We start from the raw sequence: 17,656 nt of genomic DNA, 5'->3' as shown, positions 1-17,656 counted from the left end.
CTGTGTGCTAGCATCCAGTTTCATTCTGTTAGCAGTTTGAAACTTCTAGTGGTATATGTATATCTCTTTATGGAGATATACATATATCGTATTCAGCACATACACAGACATGTACAACTATCTGTTTTACACCAAAGGATCATACTAAATGTTCTACGTCTTAACATTTTTTCTCACATCTTGGTATCTGCATAGGAGATTTAAGGTTCTCTGTTAATGGATGGTTGCTGATTTTATCTTGGAAAAGAGCTTGCCTATCTAGTCTGACCAAATAAGAGACATATTCATTAAGCAGAAAAGAGATTCGCTACAATCCCATTGGCCCGGACATCTGTTCACCACCTTGGCACATCTCCCTAAGGAGCATACTTAAGCAGTTTTACAGTACTTTTTTATGCTCTTGGTTAACTAGCTATTCCCAAAGGGTTTTATTTGAGAACATGGACTTTGGAGCCGCCTAATCCTACTTCAGTACTCCTCAGGCCCAGCTACCTTAACTAGTGACTTCCCATCCCTGAGCCTGTGTATGCAGTAGGAAATAGTACGACCTTGTGGTGGCGTGGGAATCCAAATGTACAGTCAGCGCTGAATATTGGCCTGTCTGTACTCTTTCCCTTCCGTGGCTAAACGGTACTGAATAATTTTTTTTTTTTTTAGTTAACGTGATATATATGCATGATTACAAACTTGCAGGGCTGCAGTTACTCCGCTGCCATTATGTCCTTGGACATTTCTGCTATCCAATTTTCCCACCATTTTGAAATGGCGCTGTGATGAACTTTATATAGAAACTTACAGCAGCAGCTTCAGGTTGCTACTTAGGCAAAGGGTCCATGTTTGCGCAGGCGAACCGATGACGCGTCTTCCGTTTGCCCTTAGTAAAGATGGCGGGAAGGAGAGCGTCATTATTGGTCAGGCTGCAGCTTCGGTGCCCTCGCCCAACATGGCGACCTTCCGTTTCCTCCCCTTGGGCTTCCTCCTGTCGTGTCACTCCCACGGCTCAGTCCCAATGGCTGCGGCGGTTTCTCGCAGATTTCGCGATCTGCTGACGCGGCGTGAGTCATCTCTTAACCTGTTGGGGTCTGTCGCTCTGTCGTGCTCTCATAGCGGCTGTAAAATGGGGAAGGCTATCGGGTCATGGACATTCTGAGCCCGCTAAACTCAGGGATCCATGTGCTCTCAAATTCTATAGGCCTGTGCCTTAACAATCTGGGCTCACTGAGGGCCCAGTGTCCCCAGTCTTCGGTCAGTCCCATGATCAGGATCTGAAGTAGTCCTCCAACTGAAGCCACTGATAAGTGCACCCGTATCTTAGAGTCTGTATCCTAACAAACTCAGATTCCTGAGGGGCCATTGTTCCCCAATCTAGAGTCACTAAAGTGACTCTGCTCTTGGAGGTGCTGTGTCCCCATTCTGGAGTCATCAAAGGCTCTTCCTTCCTTTTTCTCCCCAGGACTGATGACACCCACCCACCCAGGTCTCCGCCTTAGCCTTCGCCCCATGGGTTCCTCTGCACCAGATGAGGCCTCCACAACAGCCCTAGATCACAACTATGAGTCCCTTCTGGTGATACCTGTCCAGAAACACGTTTTGCATGTGCAGCTAAACCGGCCTGACAAGAGGAATGCCATGAACAAGGCCTTCTGGAGGTCTGGCCTACAGGTCCTGGAGAACTGCATGCAGGAGGAGGAGGGCACTGCGGGACTAGACAGGGGTGGAGCGGGGGGGACAGATAGACATGAGAGCAGAGGTTTTCCACCCCAGATATAGCCCTTCACTCCTTGCTCCCCCACAGCGAGATGGTGGAGTGCTTTAACAAGATCGCTCAAGACACCAACTGCCGGGCCGTGGTGATCTCTGGTGCAGGAAAAATGTTCACTGCAGGTACTAGGTGCTCTTCACACCCACCCCCTCCAGGCTTCCCTGCTCCCCGCAATAGGCAGTGCTTCTTAATTAGGGTTTTAAGCAGCTTCTAACTTCCACTTTTATCATTTTTTAAAGGCCTAATTCAAATATAGAAATTAGTCCAATAGAGTATTACAGTATCATGGGCTCTGAAGTCTGGGCTTCCATCCTGGATCTGTGACCGTGAACAAAGCATTTAACCTCTCAGAGTCTATTGCTGTGTCAGCAAGTGTGTTATAATAATAACATGCTTTCATGTACTTACTCAACACACATGAACTGATTTCCCATTACGTGTTTGTTAGATCTTTTGATTGTCCCACAGATGTGTTTTTCACATTGGGTCATTTCCATTGATCAGAGTTACTGACTATTCTGCCATCTCTATTCTGCTTTTGAGCCCATCCACTGATTTTTTTTTTTTTTTTTAAAGATGACTGGTAAGGGGATCTTAACCCTTGACTTGGTGTTATCAGCACCACGCTCTCCCGAGTGAGCCACGGGCCGGCGCTCATCCACTGGTTTTTTTTTTTTTTTTAATTTTGGTGGCTTCTCTGTACAGACAACCAAACCCTTGATGTTGGTATTATCAGCACCATGCTCTACCAAGCCATCCAGTGATTTTTAATTTTAGATATCGTAGTTTTCGGTTCTCAAATTTCCCTTTGGTTTTATTTTTATATTTCCCATTTCTCTGCTGATGTATCATATCTTTTTATTTGTAATCAGCATATGTGCCACTGAGCATAGACATTATAAAATGGCTGCTTTAAAATCCTTGTCTCCTCATCTAGCTGGTTAGCTCAGTTGGTTAGAGCTCTGTGTTGTAACACCAAGATCAAGGGTTTGGATCCCTGTACTGGCCAGCCACCAGTAAATAAATAAATGAATAAATAGAATTCTTGTCTCCTAATTCTGACATCTGGGTTATCTTGAAGTCAGTCTCTGTTTATTATGTTTTAACTCAAAAATGGCTCTCACTTTCCTGTTTCTTTGTATTTTAGGTAAGTTTGGATTGTATCCTGGATATTGAGATATAGGAATAAGATGTTGTGGAAACTCTGGATTCTATTATATAACTCCAAAGAGTGTTGAATTTCCTGTTTAAGCAGCTTAGATGGAATTAGTTTTTAAATCTTGTGTTGGGCTGCATGCGTGGGGGCTCCCCTCTCTGGATTTCCTCTTTCTGGAATTTCCCCCCTCACTTTCCAATAGCTATGGCCACCCTGGACTGTCTTATGGTTCTTAAAGTACAGCTTCAGCCTGCCCTCTGGCTAAAAGCTTTAAAAATAGGTAACTTTGGGCCAGTTCCTTCTTCTAAGTAGTAACTCCCTTCAGAATCAGTTAGTTGTTTCTACCTTGTTCAGCATGTGGTCGTCATCTGTGGGAGGGTCGGTCCTTTAGGACCGTACCAGAAGTGAAATGTCACATACACTGATTTCTGCCCAGGGCCAGCCCAGTGCTGGGGACCTGGTGGTGACTGAGACAGTCCCAGGCCCTGCCTTCATGGAGTTCCCACCTCAGTGGGGAAGACAGTAAACAATCTGTTTCTTTGTTTCCTCTGTTAACATCCTCGCATGCCCCTTGTTTTCTGTCTACACCTCACTGTCTCTCCTTTCATTCATTTATTCATTCAATGAATATTCAATGAGGCCAGTCCAGTGCCAGAGCCCCTCCTGGGTGCCATGGAAACAGGGGGGCCCTGTTCCTGATAGGACCTCATAGAGCTCGTGTCTGAGGAGAGAAAGATGAGGTTCACCTGCGCTGTGCCTCATCTTTCAGCTCCCAGCCAGTTGTGCCTGTTTCATCCTGTTTTCAGTAGTAAGACTCTGAAGTCCAGAAAGAAGAAACTCAGGGTCCCACAGTGACCCAATGATACAGTGGAACTACTCATTTAAAAAACAAAACAAAACAAAAAGACACACTTTATTCAGCACTCATGGAGTGCCAGGCCTTATATTAAGCACTTTAAAACATATTAATGAATTCTAATCACAGCCTTACAAGACAGGTTCTATTATGATCTCCATTTTAAACGTGAGGAAACAGACCCAGAGAGAGGAAGAAACTTGCCCAGTTCTCACAGCTGGTTAGTGACAGAGCTGGGAGTTTTGAACTCAGGCTGTCTGCCTATAGAGTTCTCGCTCTTAAGTGCTAAGTGACTGTAACCCAGGTAGCTGGCACGCTGGTTAAAGCAAAGGCTCTGGTCTCAGGCCCCACGCACCTCCCACCTCCGCCACCTTGCTGTCCTTCACCCTCTCTGTGCTGCCGTTTACTCATCTGAAGGAAATGGAAATAAGGTTAGCACTACCTCATCAGGTTGCTATGAAGATTAAATGGGTTAATATGTAAAACACTAATTGATGCAGCTATTATTTATGATTATGAATAACAGTATTATGTTTACGAACGATATTTAGAACAGTCAGGTTTACAGGGGAAAAAGGGAACTTCTCTGTAATGATTAGTTCTTACTTTTGAGGGGACACCTTGTCCTATGGTCTGGGGCCCTTTATTTGCAGAGGTTGCAAACGCCAGGGTCTGTAGGTCCGGGTAGGGCAAGTAAACCAGAAAAGCCAGTGAAGGGAGGTGTTGCAAGATGCCAAGCTGGGCTTGTTCCGGGAGTAAGCAGAGCTCCTGTTGAGTCACAGGAGCTTCTCAGACGTTGTCAGCGGGCTGATCCAGGTGGTGCTGGCCTCCCCTGAAATGGAGTATATATTAATCGTAACTGTTGCGATGCCATTTCATAGCAGGCACCTCTCAAAGTGCCTGTGGGGCTCCATCTCCTTGAATCCTTGCAGCCCCATCAGCTTTTGGGAGGGCTTTTCATCAGTTTACAGAGAAGAAATCCCAGGCCCAGAGGATGAGGTGACCTGGTAATGTCACAGAGGGGAGTCCTGTCTTACACATACTTAACTTGCACAGATCAGCTCTATCTTGAGCCAACACTCCTCCGGTCTCACTTATTTAAACAGTGAAGCCTCAGAGAGTCAAGGATGTAGCCAAATGTGGGAATGATTTTTCAGGTGTGTCAAAAGGCATTGATCAGGGGACAGGCAAAAGGATGAGAATGATCAACCGTAGGAGGAAGAAAGTGAAGGATGATGCTGCTCAGAACTCTCTCGTGGCTCCATCTCACTCAGAGTAAAAGTCGGAGCCCTCCCCGTGGCCCAGGAGGCCCCACACAATCTGCCCCCATCACCCCTCCAGCCTGGCCTCTTCCTGCTCTCCCTCTGGCTCACTCTGCGGCCTCTCCCATGGTGCTCTCACCCATCAGGTGCATTCCTTACACAGGGCCTTTGCACTGGCTGTTCCTAACATTTGGAACTCTCTTACCCCAGATGTCCCTATGGCTCCCTCTCTCTTCTCCTTCAGGTCTTTACTCAAATGTCACTTCAGTGAGAGGGTGATTTAACACTGCAGCAGCCCTCACAGCACACGCGCACACACACACACACGCCCTCCCTTCCACTTCCCTCCTTTAATTTTGAGCACTCACCACCACGTGACAAAATATATTTTCTTATTTACTTGTCTCCCCATGTGGGCAGGGATGTTGTCTGTATTGTTCACTTACTGAGCAGCTACTGTGTGCCAGGCCCTGTTCCAAGCACTGGGGATACAGCGGTGGGCAAAAAGACCCAAACTCCTGTGTTCATGGGGCTCGCATCCTAGAAAGGAAGACAGGCCGTCAAGCAGCTCAACACAAAGTTCTGTGATAGCAAGATGGGCAGCGAAGGGGACAAGGCAGAGTCAGGAGCACAGGGTGGTGGACTGCTGTTCGGCTAGGGTGGCTGGGGCAGGCCTCTCTGGGGAGGTGACCTTTGAGCTGTGGCATGAACAAAGCAATGGCATCAGTCTTGTGGCCATCAAAGGAGGAGGGACGGTTGTAGGCAGAGGAAGCAGCAGGCACAAAGGCCCTGGGAGGGAATGTGTGTGGTGCTGGTACTCTTGGAAGTCAGTGTGTCCATAGGTCAGAGATGATGGTCATGCAGGGCTGGGAAGGTCACGGAAAGGACTTTGAGTCTGATTCTAATTAGGTGAAGAGGGAGGGAGGAAGCCAGGGCCCTGACCTGACTCGTGTTCACAAGCTCCCTCTGGCTACATGTGGGGAACAGACTGTGGGGATGGGGCTGGGAGCAGGGGTGACACCATGGGGATTATGGAGATTGGCTAATGGAGGCAAGGTCTGATTGGGATTATCTTGAAGTGGGAGCCACAAAAGTTGGCCCATCCTGGTCTTCCCATCCCAGGAAACATTCCATTGCTGAAGCCACAAACCCTGACTCCTAGGCCATCTGGTGTAATGGGGAAGAGCCCAGCCCCTGAAGCCCTCTGCATGGTTCCGGGGTCAAACATCCCAGTTCCACTGCTTACAAGCCACTGTGACGTTGGGCGAGTGCTTAGCCTCTCTGTGCCTCGGTTTATCCATCGGTAAAATGGAAATAGGACCTACCTCACGGGGTTGTTGTGAGGGTTAAGTGAGGAATGGCTCAGTGAATGGTAGCTTTCATTTATTTTACGCCTTACATGCGGCCCCTCACTAAGTCCTGTGTGAGTTGTTGCTTTCTCCACTGCGGTGGCTTGAAGGTTCGAAGCTACTGCACCTGAGTTCTGACCCCAGGCAATGGGGCCTGGGAAGCCAACTGAGCCCCCTCATGCCTCCTCGCCAGGTATCGACTTCCTGGACGTGGCTTCAAACCTCCTGCAGCCCCAAGGAGATGACGCGGCCCGCATCAGCTGGAAACTTTGTAAGCTCATCACCAGATACCAGGAGACCTTCAGCGTCATTGAGAAGGTGACTCTGGAAGGCTGAAGGGCATCCCCTCTGCCCATTTCCCCTGGGCCAGCCCTGACTGTACCCCTCCTGTGTTCCTTCAGTGCCCCAAGCCTGTGATTGCTGCTATCCATGGGGGCTGCATTGGTGGAGGTGAGTCTGCAGCCACCCACCCCCCACCCAGGCCACTCCCCTTAGCTGGGCCGCTGCCCTTCCACCTCAGCTAGTGACCTCCAGACTCAGCTCTGTTGCCAGTTAGACTTTGTCTCAAGATGCAACCCCATGTCCTGGGAGGAGGGGCTGGTTCCTGTGGTTGTTCAGTGTCCCTGGCCTCCACCTCCCAGGTGTGGATCTCATCACCGCCTGTGATATCCGCTACTGTGCCCAGGATGCTTACTTCCAGGTGAAGGTGAGTTCCTAAGCTCCTGCCTCCTCAAGTCCTGCCTAGAGCTGTGCCATGAGTAGCAGAGCTGGGGCAGAGAAGGGACAGTACAGGCCAGTGGGGTTGAGGGGCCTGCAGTGAGCTCTGAGGGCTTCATGAAAGAGTTAGAGCTGAACCTTACAAAGGAAGGCTCAGCTGTGGAGGAAGTCGAGGACAGATGGTCCAGGTGAGGCCATGAGCAAGTAAAGGTGTGGGGGTGGGGATGAGGCTGGCAATGCCAGAGACTGGGGTTGCTGCTGGGGTCATGCTGGAGAGGGTGGGAGGCAGGGTAGAGCCCATGCATGCAGTAAAAGGGTCGGGTGGGTCAGGCTAAGGACGGCCTCCCTCTGGAGACAGACATGACTGGCCCTGAGGGTTGGGAGGGCAGAGGAGCTGGAAGGTGGGCTCTGTTTGAGACTGAAGGAATCTACGTGGATAAAAGCATGATGGTGGGAATGGAATGGGGTGTTTGGAGGGAGTCACTGAGATGGGGGTGGGACCCCTGCAGTAAATGCAAGATTTCATTGACATGGAGGTTGCACGGGCAGCAATAGTGGGCAGAAATCAAACACTGACATGATTGCTCCCCGCAGGAGGTGGACGTGGGTTTGGCTGCTGATGTAGGAACACTGCAGCGACTGCCCAAGGTCATCGGGAACCAGAGGTGGGTGGGTGGCAGGGAGGGGAGCCTGTGGGAGGGGACTGCAGGGCATCTTCCAGACCCAGGGTGACAGTAGACTCTGGTGCGCCTTCCCCTCTCGCAGCCTTGTCCGTGAGCTGGCCTTTACCGCCCGCAAGATGATGGCTGATGAGGCCCTGGGCAGCGGGCTGGTCAGGTAGGGGCTGAGGCCATGGTGGTTAAGTGCTTTGGGGCAGCAAGGCCTGGCGGGGGCTCTGTGGGTGCCCTAGCATCCTTGCCCAGGGATTCCAAGTAGCGTCTTTTCTCTGAGTGGTCATTTCTTTGTTCGGGAGTCAGCTCCCTGCTCTGATTAGGCTGTTTCGCTGGGGTCCTCTGCCTTCTACTGTGAGTGGCCGCTTCTTCACCTGTAGGAGAGAGGGGAGAGAGCCCTTCTCAGCTGCCTGATGCCCAATCCCTTTCCTCGCAGCCGGGTGTTCCCAGACAAGGAGGTCATGCTTGACGCGGCCTTTGCCCTGGCGGCTGAGATCTCCAGCAAGAGCCCGGTGGCGGTGCAGAGTACCAAAGTCAACTTGCTCTACTCCCGTGACCATTCAGTGGCCGAAAGTCTCAACTACGTGGTAAGCCGCTTCCTCCGACCAGTCGCGACCCTTCTCTGATCCCAGAGTGACCTGGGGGGCTCAGAGGCCCATCTTGGGCCTTGTCCTGGCATTGGTGCACTGCTAGTCCTCCCTACCCTTTTCAACACCCCCGGCCCTCTTTATGCAGGCAACCTGGAATATGAGCATGCTGCAAACCAAGGACATCGTTAAGTCTGTCCAGGCCACAATGGAGAAGAAGGAACTGAAAAGCGTCACCTTCTCCAAGCTCTGAGAGCCCTGGTGTCCCAGGCGCTGGCTTGGGGCTGGCTTTGTCCCGCCTCATGCCCATGTGTCCTCATCGGCAGAGAGGGAGGATTGGTGAAGCTGGTCGTCTTGGTGCCTTCTCCCGTAGTCTCCTAGTTTATAAATTAATGACATTGATTTCCTGAAGCCCAAGGCCTTATCTTCAGCCTATGAACAATAAAGCAATATAAAAAAAACCTGGTAGGCTTATTGGAGGGGAAGGGGGCTAAAATGCACCCAGGGGCTGCAAGGACCACAGTTGTGAGGGTTGGAGATAGAGACTTAGTCCATGGGAGCGGGTGGCATGCTGATGATGACCATTCAGCCTAGCCTTGGACAGGTGAGACCAATAGAAAGTCTGGGAGGGACGGAACAGAGCAAAAGTTGCTCGTTCCCGCTGGGCTGAAAGGCCACCTGCAGTCCCCCTGCTTGCTCCCGGGTGGGGGTGGTGCTCACCTGCCTGGACCTCTCTTGCCCAGGATAGTGGGATCCCGTGCTGGAATCTGGCTGGGGTTCCACTGCTACTCAGTTTTCAGCCAGTTGCCTCATTTCTTTAAGCTTTAGGTTTTCTTATCCATGTATAATCCCAACCTCCTGGGTTTATATTTGGAATGAGTACAAGAGACACAGCGTTAAGTTAGTGCTTCTATATACCAAGCCCTGTCCTGAGCATTTATTAACTTAGTGATTCCTTTCAAGGACGCTGTGAGGTTGATACTCTTACTACCCCCATCGTACAGATGGGCAAATGTGTAATTTGAGGGTAAGCTGCTGACCCAAGATCACATAGCCAGGAAGTGGCAGAGGCAGGATTTGAACCCAGAACTTCTGGCTCTGGACACTAGTGCTTTAAACCACTCTACATACAATATATTGTACATTGCAAAGATGTGCAGGGAGCATGCAATAAATTGAGGCCCTTCCACCATTCCTGGGAGAGTCAAGAACTTCCAGCTCCTCCCTGCTTTCTCCTGCTTCCACTACCCAGCTGTCCTGGACCACTCCTGCAGCCCTGCCCTGCCCTGCCCAACCTGCCTGGCCTCACCCTCCCTCTGCCAACAGAGGTCTGGGCAGGGTTTTATGGACTCAGATAAGGCTCCAGCAGGGCCGAAGTTCACTAGCTCTTCCTCTTTGCAAGAGGGCCTAGGGGAGGGGACCCAGATGATTTGGTCCTGGCTGGTCACCAGCGAGTCTGGTAAGAGAAGGGAGACTAGGGTGTGCTCTAGGAGAAGACGTGAGCCTGGGATCCCCAGAAGAGGGACCCCGTGGACTCTCCCCTGCCAGCCACTCCCTTCCCCTCAGGTATAAGAGCCACCCACCACCTGCCATCTGCCACCATTTCCCACTCCTGCAGCTCTTCTCACAGGACGAGCCACCAGTCCAGCCTCTCGAGATGGCCTTTGTCCCTCCACCAGGCTACCAGCCCACCTACAACCCGGTGAGATACTGGCCCAGGCCCTGGCTTTGCTCCACCCTTAACCCACACTGTGTCCTGACCCTCAGGGGGCCACTTGACTCTGGGGTCTGATTTACCCAATATTGACCTTGAGGCTTGCTTTACTCCCACCCTGATGCTGAGGCTGTTCGTGTCCTCAGCCCTCTTCATCTTCACCCTGACCTCTCACCCTTAGTTTCCTTCCTCTCCCTTGCTTAAGGGACTGGGGGGCTCAGATGGCCTCTGAGGCCCCTCACCTGGCCTCTTCTGCAGACTCTGCCCTACAACAAGCCCATCCCAGGCGGTCTCAGTGTTGGAACATCCGTTTACATCCAAGGAGTGGCCAGTGAGCACATGAACAGGTAAGACCCTCCCCCGCCAGGCTAGGGTGCTTCTGGGTCTGGCTGTAGGGGACCTTCTTGCCTTCCTCCACCCTGTTTGGGGAGGGGACTCTGCCACCCCACCCAATGACCAAGGACCAGCAGGGCTGGGTGGTCAGATCAGGAGGGGGCATCTGGGGGCTGGCAGTAGTCAGGGAGGGCTCACCGTGAGAGGGGGCCCTAGAGTTGGAATGTTGGACTGGAACTCATGGGTATGGTAGCATGAATTCAGATCACAGCCTCCGAGACAGGCCTTTGAGTTCAAATCCCAGCTCCACACTTTCCAGCTGTGTGAGCCAGCAAGCTACTATACCTCTCTGTGCTTCATTTTCTCATCCGTAAAGTGGAATTGTGAGGAGTCAACAATCAGTGATAAGCGTAGAGTAAGTGTGGTAATAAGTCTTTAAGTCTTAGCTTTTCTTAGGGCCTTAAATGGTGATAATAATTGAACTGACCTCCTGGAGCTGCTGTTTCTTTATTCACTGAGCGAGCGCCCACTCTGTGCCTAGGCACTGGGGATACACCAGTGAACAGGACAGAGCCCTGCCCTCATGGAGCCCACATCCTAATAGAGGAGGCACATGAAAAATAAATAAGTCAATATATAATATGTCAGACGGTGATAAGTGCTATAGAGAAAAATAAGGAGGGAAGGAAGATGACGGGGAGTTTTAAGGAAGGACAGGGTGACATTATCCCTTTCAATAGGGTGGCCAGGAAAGGCCTCCTTGCAAATGGAACATTTCAGCAAAGACCTGAAGGAGGTGGGGGAAGGAGCCTTGGGACAGCTGTGGAAAGGGCGCTCCAGGCCTGAAGAACAGCCCGTGCAAAGGCCCTGAGACAGGCGTGTGCCTGCCCTGTCAGAATAACTTTGGGGGGGCTGGTGTGGTGAAGGTGCGGAACGTGCTGTGGCTTGGGCGTTCACGGAGTCCTTCTGGCTGCATGTGGGGAATGGCCTGCAGAGGCCAGGAAGGGAGCAGGGAGACCTGAACTGATAGATGTCAAGTGCATAGGACAGGGTCTGGCCCATGGTAAATACAGGAGCCCCGGTAGCAGTTGTAATTTGAATCAGGGGAGAGGCTAGGGGAAGTGGCCTAAGAAGCAAAGGTGGCGAGTGGAGGGGTGGTGGTGGGAATCTGCCTTCTGGAACGAAGGGGCACGACCTCCCCTCCTCACTTGGATCAACAGTGCCAAGGTCACCCCTCAGAGCTGATGCTGAGGTTTGGGTCAGGGAACCCCAAGACAAGGTGGGTCAGAGAAGGCCCCGTGCACTGACCAGTGGCACTGGGAGAATGAGCCCTTCCTGTCCCACCAGGTTCTTTGTGAACTTCACGGTGGGGCATGACTCAGGGGCAGACGTCGCCTTCCACTTCAATCCCCGCTTTGATGGCTGGGACAAGGTGGTCTTCAACTCGAAGCAGGGCGGTAAGTGGGGCAACGAGGAGAGGAAGAGGAGTATGCCCTTCCGCAAGGGCGCCGCCTTCGAGCTGGTGTTCACGGTCCTGGCTGAGCACTACAAGGTCCGAGCCTCCCTCCCTCCTTGCCTATCTGCCTGCCTTCCCTCCTTCCTTCCTTTCTACCTCTTTCCTTCCTATCTCACTTTTTTCTTTTCTTTTCTTTCTTTCCTGCATATTAAAAAAAAATGCTTTTATCTCTTTTTTTTTTTTTTTTTTTTTCCGTGACCGGCGCTCAGCCAGGGAGTGCACCGCTCATCCCGCGGCGGCGGGAGCGTCGCCGCGCTGCTAGCGCAGCACGCTACCGAGTGCGCCACGGGCTCAGCCCTTTTATCTCTTCTCATTATTAGTATTCCTCTACTGCTGAGAGCCTTCTAATTCATCTAATGTATATTATCTTGTCCCTTTGCGTTCTTGCAAAATGTGTGCCTTTGCCAGTTCTTAAGGAGAACTCTGAACACACACCACAGGAAGTGAGTGCAGCAGGCCCCGTGTCTCCTGCACCCATAAGAGTTGTCACCTCAAGGTCCCTCTGCTTTCATCTCTGCCTCCCATTTCCCCCTCCCATGTTATTTAAAAGCAAATTCCAGACATCACATCATTTCATTCATAAATGTTTCTATTTCTAAAAATGTAATCACACCGGCCAGCCACCAAATAAGCAAATAAATAAAACAGTCTCGATGCCATTATCACACCTAAAAATGAACAGTTCTTCTTTAATGTCCTCTCATATCCTGTCCTGTACCAGCTACCTCATACAAGCTGTAGTGTTCGTTGTTTTCTATAGTTTGTTTGAATTGGGGTCCAAATAAGGCCCACACATGGTGATGGACGACTAGTATGCACGTATTTTTTTGATGTTGTATTTAAGTATGACCAGGTGGAGAAAAGTGCACACCATATGTTTGCTGCTTTATCATAAAGAGAACACACCTGTATAACCAGCACCTTGGTCCAGAAACAGACCCTTAAAGTCCCAAAGCCCTTTTGTGTCCCACCCAGTCCCCTCTTTCCCAGGGGTGACTTTTATCCTGATTTCTCTCTGCCTAGATCTGTTTCTGTGCCTTTTATTAAAAATATGTCTATACTCAATGCTGTGCCAGCATTTTCTGTTTCTTTTCTCAGTCATTGTGTTGTGCGTTGCTTGGATACACCTGGTCTGTGGCTTCTTGTGGCAGTACAGGACTCTCTGGCATATGCCCTCTGAGATTACCCTGTCCCTGCCTCGGGCTCCCCATGAACAACGCTGCAGCAGACACCCTTAGGCATATTCCCATGTGACCTATAGCGCAGTCTCCTGGAGGAGAGTGGCATGGTTGGAGAACCTACCTGGACTATATTTTCTGTTGTATGGGCACCAGATTTCTCCCCTCATCACCAGAGGTTGACATCATGGTTTGGGGTTCAAGTGTGGGCTTTGCCTCTTTCGATGTGTGGCCTCAAGCTGGTCACTCTACCACCCGTAGACTCCATTTTCTTGAACAATGGGGACAATCCCTTGTCCCGCCTCACAGAGCTGTTGAGAGAATGACCGAGTTGATATCACTGTGTACAGCACTTAGCATGGGGAGGCACTCAGTCCTGCGGAGCTGGCTCCCAGCCCCAAACCCTTGCTTAGCACTGAGTAGAAGCTGTGGTAACTTTTTTTTTTTTAAAGATGACCAGTAAGGGGATCTTAACCCTTGACTTGGTGTTGTCAGCACCACGCTCAGCCAGTGAGCAAACCGGCCATCCGTATATGGGATCCGAACCTGTGGCCTTGGTGTTATCAGCACCACACTCTCCCGAGTGCGCCACAGGCCGGCCCCAAAGCCGTGGTAACTTACAGCACACTGAGCTGTGATAAGAAGGCAAGGCTCTGTGCTAGATTTCCACAGGCCTTTGACATGCTTTGCTGGATTTTCATCTTTCCAACAATCCCAGAGATGAGCAAGCCCCCATTTTACAGATAAAGAAACAGGCTCCGAAAGGTAAAGTAACTTACCTGAGGTCACACAGCCAAACCATGTCAGAGATAGACCTCAAACGCAACTCATTTGGTACCAAAACCAGAATTCAGACTTGGTTCTCTCCCAATCCCCATCCGTAGACTAAATTCTCTATTCTGTCCCCTTCGCCAATGTGATCTGACCTTTGACCTTGGCCTCATCTCTCACCTGTGAACTCCAAGGTTCCTGACTCTGAGGCTGTCTCTCCCAGCTCATCCCCAAGACTTTTGACCCAAGTCAAAAAGATCTCTGTTCTCTGCTTCCTGTTTCTACCTAACCTCTTCTCCCTGCCCTCCAGGTGGTAGTAAATGGAAATCCCTTCTATGAGTTCAGGCACCGGCTCCCTGTAAAGATGGTCACCCACCTGCAAGTGGATGGGGATCTGGAGCTTCAATCAATCAACTTCATTGGAGGCCACCACCCCCCAAACCAGGTGTGTGGTGTCCCCTCCTTTATTTGCTTCCTTGCTTCCTTAATTCATCTCCACATCCATTGATTTCCCAAGCACCGACTCTGTGCCAGTCCTTTTGGTGGGTGATGCCAGGGACCCAGGAATGACCAAGACAGTCCACTGGGAAGACAGACACATCACCAGGCAGTGATGGCTGCAAGGGGTCGGGGCCGGGATCAGGGAGCACAGGCAGAGGGGTTGGGGCTGGGACCGGGTGGAGGGATATGCTGGAGGTCTGGGGAGTCTAAAGGAAGGGTATGACCTGGTCATGGGGTCAGGAAGTGTGTCAGCTTTCAGGAAGTGAAGATAAGGAGGAGTAGAGAAGACAGAAATAGCAAACAGATACAGGAGAAGTTGCTTACCGACAGTAATCACCTGGGAAACTCAATTTAAATCACAACGAGCTACCACCACGTGCCCAGCAGAAGAGCTGTGAGGGGAAAGGTACACAATGCCAGTCGTTGGTGAGCACGTGGAACAATGCATGGCTGTTGGGAGTGTACATTGGTACAAGCACCTTGGAAAATGGCTGGGTAGCATCTGTGAAAGCTGAGCAAAGACATGCCACAGTGGCCCGGAAACTCCACCCCCATTTAGGCAGTGGACACACAGCCGCCTGCACGTGCTCCCCGCAGTGTCCGCAGCGGCACGGCCTCTGCGAGCCCCAGGCGACTCCTGCCTGCCCAGAGCAAACCCGTGTAGCCATAAAAGAAGAAAAGCACAAGCTGTTGCTCAGGGATCTGGAGAGAGATGTGATAAAGCCACAAGGAAAGGGAATTCCCTGTAAGCCTCAATGCAGGTAGTGTTACCTGTGAGGAGGCAGGGAGGGGGTGGGGAGGGCTGGTTTTTAGAGGCCTTCACAATAGCTGGCTGAAAATAACAGTCAAAGAAGAGAGGAGTTAAATAGAAAGAGGAGAAGAGGAGGAAACAGAGAGAAAGGAAAAGTTGACGAGGGAGGGGAAAGGTGTTCCAGACAGAAGGAATCACCTGTTTGCAGGTGGCTGAGGGAGGAGAGAGAGACAGAGAGGAAGAGAGGGAGGGAGGATCTGAGGCAGAGGCAGAGACGAGAGACAGACTGAGAGACAGGAACAGACACGCGCACATACGCCCGAGAGAGCCGGGGGCAGACTCAGCCACAGGGCCCTGGTGGCGCGGGACTGCTGGGCACGTGGCGGGCAGGGCATCCGTGGTTGGAGCTGAGATGAGCAGGGTATGGAGTGGGCCGGGGAGAGCTGCTGAGCAGCTTGGACTTCATGATGAGGCCCCTGGGCTGAGCGGGGAGGAGAGGGGTGGACAGGGGCCCTGCGACAGCAGGAAGACAGCACAGGGGAGGGCAGAGAACAGAACTTAGCAGATGTTGTCCTGAAGCTGTGCGGTGAGGCTCACTGGGCATCGGCAATCCCTAAACACGGCGAGTCCCTCCCTCTCCACTCATCAGTCACCAGCCACCCTTTGACTCCAGAGTTCCCTTACACGGCGGTGGTGAGCTGCCCCAGAGCAGGCACCCTCGACACCTTGCAGGCCCAAATTTGGAGTCCCCCTCATGACCTCTTTCTGTGCCCACAGAGATCCATGACTAACCCAGCTTACCCTGTAAGTACCTGCTGGTGGGTGACGGTTTTCCCCTGAGGTGGGGGTTCAGTGGCTGAGGCGGTCCTGGGGCAGCTAAAAGGCCCTGAGCCCCCCTCACCATTCCTTCCTTCCATCCATGCCCGGACACTGCCATCAACAGCCGAACCAACTGCCCGTAAGTGGAAGGGTTCTGTGGCCAGCTGGGGGTGTGTGAGAATTGGGGTCAGGGGAGGTTGGAGGGGTTGGAGTCGCAGTCGTACTAACCCAGCACCTAGAGAAATGCCTGCACATAGTAGGTGTGCTGTAAATATTTGTTGGATATTGTCAAATAATATCACTTCTACCTCACTTCACAGACCATGGAAGGACCCCCAACCTTCAACCCGGTATGGTGTCATGCCAGGCTTGGGGCTCTGTGCTGGGCAGTTTTGGCGGAAGCAGGGACTGATGGTGGGGAGGGGGCGCTGATCCATGGGGAACCCTGAGAGGGTGTCTGGAGCAGGAGGTGGGGAGAGGGTGGAGTTGGTGGTCAGGGCTGGGGAGGAATGGGGTTGGGGACATTTCCCAGGAGGAGTGGGGCCTCTCTCTGAAAAGTTGTTCCTGCATCTGGCTTCTGGTAACCCGAGAGAGGATGAGACCCCATGCTCTCTTCCCACAGCCTGTGCCATATACGGGGAGACTGCATGGGGGGCTTACAGCCCGAAGAACCATCATAGTCAAGGGCTATATACCCCCCACGAGCAAGAGGTACAGAATCTAGATTGAGGTGGGAATCCCCAGTCCTTCCTCCCTCAGACCCCTCCTCCTTTGGGAACCTAGGAGTCCAGTCCCCAGTCCCCTCCTCCCTTGGGGACCCATCTAACTCCCACCTCCCTCTCTGCCCCCAGCTTTGCTATCAACTTCAAGGTGGGATCCTCAGGGGACATAGCTCTGCACATTAATCCCCGCCTGGTCGAGGGAGCCGTGGTTCGGAACAGCCGTTTGAATGGCTCGTGGGGAGCCGAGGAGAGGACGATCGCCTACAACCCATTTGGTCCTGGACGGTACTTTGATGTGAGTCTGGGGTCTCTTTCCCCCTTCCCTCCAAAGCCTGTGTCCTGGCCCCAGCTTCATGCCTGCCCCGTCCCTGCAGTTGTCCATTCGCTGTGGCGTGGATCGCTTCAAGGTTTATGCCAACGGTCAGCACCTCTTCGACTTTCCCCACCGATTCTCGGCCTTCCAGAGGGTGGACATGCTGGAAATCCAGGGTGACGTCACCTTGTCCTATGTCCAGATCTGATCTGTTGCTGGGGCCATAACTCTTGGGAAAACAGAAAGATCCCCTAGGACTCCCTTCTAAGCCCCTAATAAAGTGTCAGAGGGTGTCTCATGAGTGTATGTGTCTCCTTTCACCTTCCTCACTATTCCTGCCTTCTTGGTTCAGTCATGCACTGTCCATTCATCCATCTAGTTGTCTGCCCACCCATCCTCCCATCATAATAAATCTACTTAGGCCCCAAACACTAATTTAGGGCTTTATATGTATCAGCTCATTCAATCCTCACAACCCCAGGAAGTAGGAACTATTATTATCCCTCTGTCACAGATGAGGACACAGGCAAAGAAAAAATAAAGCAAATTGCCCAAACATGTCACAGGTCCCATAAATGACAGAACCAGGATTCAAATCCGGTTGGTCCTGCTCCCACGCTGCACACTTAGCCACAATATGGCCTGTCGTTTCGTCCATCCGTGTATCCATCTCTGCAC

General features: G+C 51.6%; 2 protein-coding genes across 3 annotated transcripts; both read left to right on the top strand.

Moving 5' to 3' along the window:
- Nucleotides 1-930: 930 nt before the first annotated feature.
- On the top strand, nt 931-8,801 carry ECH1 (enoyl-CoA hydratase 1). 2 transcript variants are annotated; one of them, XM_063110719.1, is made up of 10 exons: nt 931-1,055; nt 1,454-1,649; nt 1,796-1,884; nt 6,579-6,703; nt 6,787-6,835; nt 7,027-7,091; nt 7,697-7,767; nt 7,868-7,939; nt 8,210-8,360; nt 8,509-8,801. In XM_063110719.1, exons 1-10 carry the CDS (start codon nt 944-946, stop codon nt 8,611-8,613), a joined length of 1,035 nt encoding a protein of 344 aa, XP_062966789.1. In that variant the 5' UTR covers nt 931-943; the 3' UTR covers nt 8,614-8,801. The 2 variants fall into 2 exon arrangements, with proteins under 2 accessions (XP_062966789.1, XP_062966790.1); XM_063110720.1 differs by having other exon boundaries at nt 998-1,080.
- On the top strand, nt 8,748-17,272 carry LGALS4 (galectin 4). The gene is made up of 11 exons (XM_063110721.1): nt 8,748-8,825; nt 9,979-10,062; nt 10,333-10,421; nt 11,755-11,959; nt 14,183-14,317; nt 15,902-15,928; nt 16,068-16,082; nt 16,264-16,293; nt 16,566-16,654; nt 16,795-16,960; nt 17,040-17,272. The coding sequence occupies exons 2-11, from the start codon at nt 10,018-10,020 to the stop codon at nt 17,184-17,186; spliced, it is 948 nt and encodes a 315-aa protein (XP_062966791.1). The 5' UTR covers nt 8,748-8,825; nt 9,979-10,017; the 3' UTR covers nt 17,187-17,272.
- Nucleotides 17,273-17,656: the final 384 nt, after the last annotated feature.

The sequence above is a fragment of the Cynocephalus volans genome, chromosome 10 (assembly GCF_027409185.1).
Source record: "Cynocephalus volans isolate mCynVol1 chromosome 10, mCynVol1.pri, whole genome shotgun sequence".
NCBI lineage: Eukaryota > Metazoa > Chordata > Mammalia > Dermoptera > Cynocephalidae > Cynocephalus > Cynocephalus volans.
The sequence above is the reverse complement of the archived record's forward strand: the minus strand, read 5'-3'. Positions and strand labels throughout refer to the sequence as shown.